The sequence below is a fragment of the Ursus americanus genome, chromosome 2 (genome assembly GCF_024610735.1).
Source record: "Ursus americanus isolate L20-20 chromosome 2, mUrsAme1.1.p, whole genome shotgun sequence".
Classification (NCBI taxonomy): Eukaryota; Metazoa; Chordata; class Mammalia; order Carnivora; family Ursidae; genus Ursus; species Ursus americanus.
In genome coordinates this window covers 29,476,133-29,484,977 of record NC_142128.1, presented here as the reverse complement: position 1 = coordinate 29,484,977, position 8,845 = coordinate 29,476,133, and the positions used below count along the sequence as shown (strand labels likewise).

The following is an 8,845-nucleotide window of genomic DNA, read 5'->3' as shown; positions in this document are numbered from 1 at the left end:
TGTGCCCCGCAGATGCATGGAAATTTCTAGCCGTAGTGTCTGCACATTGCACACTGATGATAGATATGCCATAACCATGGGTATGGTTACCAGGGGTAGGTCACTTGCCCACCTGTCTCTAGCTGAGTGGTTTTCCTAACCCACGTGATCATTAAAAGCCCATTCCAGCTCCATGCTTCTCAGTCGTTCTGTTATTTTAAGACATTATTTCCTCTAATTCTTCCTAATTGCCTTCCTTGTGAAATTTTAATATGGCAGACGTGTTGCAATTCCACGTGCTATGATTACTTTCACGTGTCAGCTTGGCTGGGCCATGAGTTGCAAACCCCACCCCTGGGGACAGACTTGGAAAGGAGCTGTGGGGGGGGGGGTTCTTGGCCAAGCAAGACTGTGACACATGGCCTCTGGGGATCCCTTCTCTCATTTCTGCCCTTCCAAACTGTGGGCTGGACACCTTCCCTGAGAGCCGGTCCCAGGACTTCGGGCCCCTCCTAGAAACTCCTTGCTCGCTCTTCCCTCCTGACACCCCCATCTTCCTTCAAGTTCTTGACCTGCATGCATTATCCCTCCATGCAAAACTTCTGAAATTCTCTTTTCCTTTCATAATCATCATTAAAGCATTTTAATACCGGACCCCAAAGATTAGCAACCACGGACTACTTTCCCCTTATCACAGGGCAGGGGTGATCCAGGCATCAAACGCTTGTTGACATTAAGAGGGAATGTTTGGTTTTAATCCTTAGGGGTACATGTGCTTTGGGTCCTAGGATGGGTTGGCTTGTTTTAAAAGAGTTGTCATGAAGTTTCTGAATTAAAACTGGTTGAATACTGGGGCGCCTGGGTGGCTCAGTCAGTTAGGTGTCTGCTTTCAGCTCAGGTCATGATCCCAGGTCCTGGGATTGAGCCCTTCATGGGGCTTCCTGCTCAGTGGAGAGCCTGCTTCTCCCTCTGCTTGCTGCTCCCCCTGCTTGTGCTCACTCTCTCTGTCAAATAAATAAGAAAATAAAAATCTTTTTAAAAAAATAAAATTAGTTGAATATTCATGTCCTGCTATATTCTTCACCTCAATTAATCTAACAGTTAATCACATGAGGTAGGTCCTTTTATGGTCCAGCTCTATGTTTTTTAAAGATTTATTTATTTTCAAGAGAGAGACACAGAGAGAGAGAGAGCACGCACCAGTGAGGATGTGGGGAGAGAGAGAGAGAATCCCAAGCAGACTTCATGCTGAGCATGGAGCCCGAGTGGGGCTCCATCTCACAACCCCAAGATCATGACTGAGCCAAAACCATGAGTCAGTCGTTCAACTGACTGCACCACCCAAGCGCCCCATCAGCCCCATTTTAAAGATGAGGCAACTCAGGCACAGAGAGGTTAAGTAACTTGCATGAGGTCACACACCTAGTAGGTACCTAAGATCAGTTTCCAGCCTTTAAACCACCACAAGCTAACTTTAAGAAACTCAAAGGTATTCTGGCCTTAGGATAGGAGTTAAGCCCAGGAAGCATTCACTCTTTATCCAGCTTCTGGATTTAGTAGGCATTCCACATAGGTATGTGAAAGACTGAGGTTGCTAAGAGAAATCGCAGAGCCAGTCAAGCTAAAGGTTAACCAAGGTGTGCTGGGTTCTATCTCGAGTCAGAGGGGAAAATGATGCTTAATCTCATTCCCACCCCACTGCCAAAGGCCAAAGGCCAACCGCCTGCCCTCTGTCCTCGTGGGCAAAAAACGGAAACTTACAAAATGACCTGGAGGTGAGGTGGCTGTGGAGATCAGAACAGCCTAAAAAATAGGGAAAGTTTCGCAGAATTATTGTGACATAGGCACAGGAAAACAGGAAGAAGAAGAAGAATCCCATCACCTAAGTTGAAAACTTTCGCCCAGGGGAAAAAACTAAAATGTCCAGACGGCATCTGTGAGAAATTCTAAGTCCTCTTTCCCAGATACCAAATTTTGGCATTAAGCATTGCCCACCACATGCATATTAAAGCTAGAATTCATAAGATAACAATTTTTAGTGCTGATGAAGTATTTGTATAGCATCTGGGAATTTGTTTTGGTTTTATTATAAAAGCACTGTAAGTTCATGGTAAGAGAAACCAACAGAATAGAAGGGAATTAAATAAAATGTAAAGGTCTTACTCTGATGCCAATCACTCCATTTCAATTCCCCAGAAGCAACTGCTTTTGTTCAGAGATTTAATTCCAGAGCTCTCCTATGCAGTCATGGGAAAATATTGTTTGTTTGCTAATGTTTTTAGACAAAGGGGACTGTGTTCTATATTAATGTCCTGTAACTTCTTTTTTCAGTATATAATCACATGTATTGGGTAGCTTGCCACAAATGGCTTTTAATAACTGTATGATATCCCAGTTATTAAAGCTGCATGAAGACACTTTAATTAGTCTCCTACTATTGGACATTTAGGTGGAATATCTGAGAAATAATGATAGCTCACAAATTGATTTGACAAATAAACATCTCCGTACACAAGCTCCCGCTAGAATATAAGTTCTATGGTGGCAAAGATGTTGGCTGCTTGGTCCACTGATGAACCCCCAGCATTTAGTACACTGCCTGGCATATAGCAGGTGTCCTATAAATGTTTATTGAGTGAATCCATCTTTGTGTGTATGTGTATCTATACAGGTATTTACATTTTACATATATGTCAACCAATCACCCTCAAAAATTATTGCTTCCCTATATATTCCCATGTAGGTTTTCTTCTGTTTGGTTTTGGTCTACAGGGGACATCCTAAGATCTCAGTAGAGTCAAAACAATGAATAATTGCCTATGTCTCCCATTGCTGCTGTAACCAGTTAACATGAATTTAGTGGCTTAAAATGACACCAATTCATATCTTCCAGTTCAGGAGGTCAGAAGTCCAAAGTGGGTTGGCAGGGCTGCATGTTTCTTCTGAAGCTTTTAGGGTAGAATTCATTTCCTTGCCTTTTCTGGCTTTTAAGGTTTGTATTCCTTGGCTCTTGGTCCCTCCTACGTCACTCCAACCTCTGCTTCCATTGCCACGGCTCTTTCTCTGACTCTGACCCTCCTGTCTCCCTCCTTCCTTTATATGGACCCTTGTAATTTACACTGGGCCCACCTGGTTGACCTAGATAACCTCCCCATCTTGAAATCACATCCGCAAAGCCCCGTTTGCCACCAAAGGTAACATATTCACAGGTCCCAGGGATTACAACATGGACATCTTTGGGGAGCCATTATTCTGCCTACCACAGCTTGGGAATGACGTTTCAACTTCACTGTCACTTAAACACGCGCACCCTAAAGATGTGTTGCGTTCCTACTTACCATGTCCCGAGCTAAACCTAAGCCATGTACTGACTCGCTCAGTGGGCTTGCCCAAGTTACATAACCTCCCTGAGGCTCCATTCTCCCACTCTCACAACTGGAGAGATTAATACTTGTTTCATTGGAAATGTGGCATGTAGAATATTGCAGGCAAACCTTTCCATTCAACCAGCATTCAGGAATTATTACGTGCTGTTTTAATCTCAACAAAATGTAAGTAAAATCCTGGTTAAGCAGTAACGAGATAGAGAAACAGATCCTCTTGCAAACTGCTGATGCAAATGTAAATCGGTACAGGCCTTCTAGAGGGCAATGTGGCACTGTGAACGTAATGAAAAGCCTTATGTTTATTCTCTTTATCCCACTAATGATCCATTCTGAGTGTATCTTAGGGGTATGGTTGAATTTATGTACTAAAATGTTCAGTGCAAAAATATTTATAACAGGGGGAGAGAGGTGGAAATAAACTAAATGTCCACTAATAAGGGATTAGATTAAGAAGTGTGGTACGTCCTCATGACAGAAGCCTCATCGGCCGTGGAAAAGGATTTTGTGGACTATAAATACCACGTTTAGAGGTTTGTCAAATGTTAGTGACAAACTTGGAAACCTGCCTGATTTATTGCCTCAAAGCAATAAAAGAACTGGGTGGTGAGAGAGGGTACGTGTAAAGAAAAAAAAAAAGATTGAAGGTATACATTGCATGATGTTACAGTGGCTATTTCTAGGTCATGGAATAACGAGTGATTTTCATTTTCTAACAAGGAAGACTTGGAGGGGAAAGGGATTTCTACACAAAGCAATTCCTCGGGTTGGATTGTCAGGCGGTCCTTGCGTAGAACAAGAACTTCCGAAGGTGTCCCTCTAGCGGAAGAAAGGACGCGGCGGCTGCGGGGACACCTGCCTGCGACTTTTGAAAAACAGCTTATTGTATTCAAGACCTTTCGAGAGAAACGAGAGCCTGAAAATATTAAACTATTCTGGTTATTCCAAAAAATGTTAACAGGGAGACAGAGGCCAATTACAAAAGGAAGAATCAAACCTCACTGTAGGAAACAGGGGCTGTTAATTGTAGGCGCCCTTGGAAGACTGACAATTAGCGTTTTCATTGCCAAGGTCGGGGAACTAAGCTCCTTGGGTTTAGTTCTCCTCTCCTTGCTTTTGGGTAGCTTGGGTGCTAGTAGTAGATCCGGGCCGATCCGCTCTCAGATCGAATGGACAAAGCAAGGTGGGTTCGCCTTGCTCAGGCTGGAGCCTGAGGCCTGGAGATGACACCTGTCAGGAGCGCTAGCACCTCCTCCGGACTCTACGAATTTTCGGCCCCACTCGGCTCCTCTTCGGCTAAGTTCGGCCGGCGCTTACCCCCCCCCCCGCCCCCCCACCCCACGGCTTCAACTCCTCTTGGGCTGAGCTCGGCTGTCGGGCTCGGCTCCCTTCGGCTTCCTTCGACTGGCGCTCGTCTGGCGCTCGGCTCTCCTCGGCGGAGCTCGGCCAACGCTCGCCTCCGGCTCTGCTCTCCTCGGCTGAGCTCCGCCTACTCTCGGCTCGCGTTCGGCTCTCTTCGGCTGAGCTCGGCCCACCCCAGTCCGGGACTCGGCTCTCTTCGGCCGAGTTCGGCCGCGGCCCCGGAAGGGCGCCCATGGAGCTGGGACTGCCAGCTCGGCCGACAGCTATGGCGCCGCTGCTGGAGTATGAGCGGCAGCTGGTGCTGGAGCTACTGGACGCGGACGGGCTGGTAGTGTGCGCCCGCGGGCTCGGCGCGGACCGGCTCCTCTACCACTTCCTCCGGCTGCACTGCCACCCGGCGTGCCTGGTGCTGGTGCTCAACACTCAGCCCGCCGAGGAGGTGCGGCCGGCCGCGCGGGGGAGAGGGGACCCCGAGAGCGTTGGGGGCCTCCTGAGCGGATGCAGGCCCTGGCGCTTCTGAGAGCGATGACGGCCCCTGGCGCTAGGGGGAGGGCGTTGAACGGGGGTTTCTGAGCAGGAGCAGGTCCCTGACAGGGACGCGAGGGCACGGGGCGGGGGGGAGGGAGTCCCGAGGAGGATGCAGGTCCCTGACACGGGTTCCGGGGACACCAAGAAGGATGAGGGGGCCCGAAGTAAAGGAAGGTTTGTTTCAGACACAGGGGAGAGGGGGACACAGGGTGCGAAGGTCCCGGAGGGGGACGCAGGTCCCGACGGGTGCAAGGACGCAGAGAGTAGGAGTGGTCCCAAGGGGAAGGCAGGTTCCTTACAGGGGTGGGAGGGCTTTGAATGGGGGTCAGTTGCAGGTCCCTGACACAAGCTCGAGGACTCAGAGGGTAGGAAGGGTCCCGAGGAGGATGGAGGTCCCTGACGCTGATGGGAGGGCTTTGAATGGAGGTCCCGTAAGGCAGGTACAGGTCTCTGCCACGGGTGCACGGACACTGAGAGGGATGGAGGGGCTCAGGAGTAGGAAGTCATTTGAGAAGAATGGGGGTGGAGAGAAGGGTTGGAGGTCCCTGAAGAGGACAGGGATGTCTAGAGAAGGATAGGGATGGGAACGATGAGGGAGTCCCCAAGCTGGATATCACGGGACTTGTTGGGGTCGGAGGAGTGGGATCAGTGATGGGGCTGGAGCAGTCTCGGAGGGTAATGGCGGAGTGTGAAAGCAGATGCTGAGGCTGGGGAGAGCCTGTAGGGAAGGGGAGGGACTGGGGGGGCGGTTCCCCCGGGCTGGGCCATTGGGTCAGAAAGGAAGGGAGCTGGAAGCTGAGGATATTGGGGAAGGGTACCTGCGGCTAAGGAATGGAGGACTCTGAAGACAGAAGGGGGTACACCTCTGCTAAGACGGGGGGCTCGGTACTGAGAGGTAGCACAGCCTGGTCTGAGGAGTCTGATGAGCCGCCCCTTGCTAGAGCGGGTGGCCAGGAGGAAGATGTCCGCGGAGAAGAATGACCACAGACTCCTTGAGGGCAGAGATCCTGTCTGCTTTGTCTAGGTATCCCCAGTACCTCACACAGAGCCTAGCACAACACAGGGCCCCCAGTAGAGGAAGTGTTCAACTGAAGATCCAAAGGGCCAAGGTGCCATTGACATGAAATCCCCTCTGGGGTGGATCAGGACAGAGCTAACAGTCTAAAACACTGCCTGGGAAAAGGATTCCTTGTGATCGCCTCACGTAGTTCGCTTGCTTGCAAACCTGGCTTTGGCGGGAAGTATTTTGAAGCTAGCGGAAGTCTTTTAACCGAGGATTTAAAACGTCTTTTTTGTTGTTGTTAAAATGCTAATAACAACTCAAGTGCTATGATTCCTTAGTGCAAACCCAAAAACAAAACAAAAATAAAAGCCTAGTTAAAGGTAGACAATTGGTGGATCAACGTGAAGTAGTAACTTAGCTTGTACATTGCGTAAGTGTATTGTCTCTCATTTTAAATACAAAGATCTGCAACCTAATAAAAACTGCTGTGTGTTAAACAGCCTACTAATCAAATTTGGTTTGATTTAGGAGTACTTTATCAATCAGCTGAAGATTGAAGGCGTCGAACACCTCCCCCGCCGGGTAACAAATGAAATCACAAGTAACAGTCGCTATGAGGTCTACACACAAGGAGGTGTGATATTTGCAACGAGTCGAATTCTTGTGGTCGACTTCTTGACTGATCGAATACCTTCGGATTTAATTACCGGTAAGCATTTGAAACCTTATTATTTGTATATAAATTGGCACTTTTTTGCGTCTGAACCCTCTGCTAAACTAAACTAGAACCTCCTTGTGAGCAGCGCCGGATGTCTTCGCTCAGCATTGTGCTTCCAGGTGTTGGCACAATACCAGACGCATTTTAGATGCCTAAAAAGTATTTGTGGCCCGAATAAGTAACTAAGTTAGTAAGTAAACTAAGAATGACTCTTCCTTGTTTCCTAAGCTCATATCTGGTAAATACTTGGTAATTGGCTGGCATTTGCTTTTAGAACCTAATCAGACTTGAAATGTTTACAAATATTCTTTGTATGTTTCCTAAAATATTTGGTTTTCCCTTTAAAGAGTTCCCCCGGCCCATGATTTGAAATTAAACTAAATGGTTGCTTAATTATTTTGAGGAGTGTGGTTTAGTTTTAGCTAGAATTAATATAGAAAAGGAATTATTTTTCATTATCATTCATCCTTTTGGAAACCTTTTCTGATTTTCCCCAAAACTAACCTGAGGGCCCTACCTCCCTGCCCTCAGATTACCCTTTGCTTCTCCCCAGTCAGTAAAGAACACCACATTATCTTTGCCTGTTTATTTGTCTTTCCCATTCATGAGATAGCAGTAAAGAACACCACATTATCTTTGCCTGTTTATTTGTCTTTCCCATTCATGAGATAACAAGCTTCATAAGTACTAGGGACAATTTGTTCATCCCAGGCTAAGTAACTGATACATGTATTTGTTGGATAAAATGATGCATGAATATGCTGTGACCTTCAGTGAACTTCTGGAGGGCAGAGAGACTGTGATATTCATAAGCATACTTCCCACTATGGCCCTGAACCTAGAAGACCCTCAAGAAATATTTAATGAATAAATGTATGAACAAATGCTTTATGTGGTTCATAGTAAACTGATTGAAGAACAGCATTTCTATAGTTTTGTACCGTTCGTAATTGTCATCAGCCAGGGCCCAGGCGGTGAGGTCTGACTCACCTGGCTTTGCATGATGATGCCACCGCTTACAAGCAAGTTACTTAATTTTTATGAGCCTCAAGTTTTCTTTTTCTCATTTCTTTAAATTGAGAAAATAGCACTTCCCAGAGTTATCGTAAGGATTGAGTGAAAATAAATTGCTCAGTATAGTGCCTGGGACATACTAAACAGTAAATAATAACAAAAAAAAAGTATTGGCTTTTCATCACCAGAAATTCTGATACATCATAAAGTCTTTTACTAATTGCTGCTTTCTTCTCAGCTTGGTTTTATGTTTATTTTTTAAGTGGATAAAATGGGGGGGTGAAATGTACTGGAACCACCACTAGAGGTCAGTATTGCTCTGCCTTTTCATAACCGTTCAACCCAGTTGCGCAGAGAGCACTAATGAATCAAAGGAACGTCCAGCTTATAGCTTATAGGTAGCTCCTAATTAAAAGCACAAAATTCCGTATCCATTTCTGATCATGTCCCAACCAATAATGAAGCTTGAGCTGCTGCTGCCGCTTGGCTGAATGGAATGTAGATGAATGCCAGAAGTGAATCCCATCAGATTCTGCACCCTGGAGGGCTGGTCCCCCATGGGCTCCCCATGGCACTTTCACCACGGCACTCACGGACCAAACAGCAGTCCTTGAAGCATGTAACCCTCCAGAAGGTTCGGAATGCCCCCTGCCCTAATTTGCCCCCTGTCACTACCTGTGAAATTCACCACCACACCCCACGCAAGGGTCCCTGCCAACCACACCTCCTCAGCAGTGAGAGAAGTGTGTACATAGCTGCCAGGATGGTACTTTCAAAAGACAGGACGGGAGGCTTTCATTGCTAAAACGGCTCCTGACACCTCCAAATAGAACTCAGGACACACTTTCCACGACAAAC

General features: G+C 47.0%; 1 protein-coding gene across 2 annotated transcripts in view; it reads left to right on the top strand.

The window, feature by feature from the left end:
• Window positions 1–4,934: 4,934 nt before the first annotated feature.
• ERCC4 (ERCC excision repair 4, endonuclease catalytic subunit) overlaps window positions 4,935–8,845 on the top strand; it is a 30,877-nt gene continuing 26,966 nt past the window's right edge. Inside the window, exons 1-2 of one of the 2 annotated variants that reach the window (XM_045776059.2) lie at window positions 4,935–5,163; window positions 6,784–6,964. In XM_045776059.2, the coding sequence (XP_045632015.2) occupies window positions 4,957–5,163; window positions 6,784–6,964 (388 nt within the window). In that variant the 5' untranslated portion in view covers window positions 4,935–4,956. Of the gene's footprint in view, window positions 5,164–6,783; window positions 6,965–8,845 lie in introns of those variants that run through there. The other variant, XM_045776060.2, reaches the window with a different exon arrangement.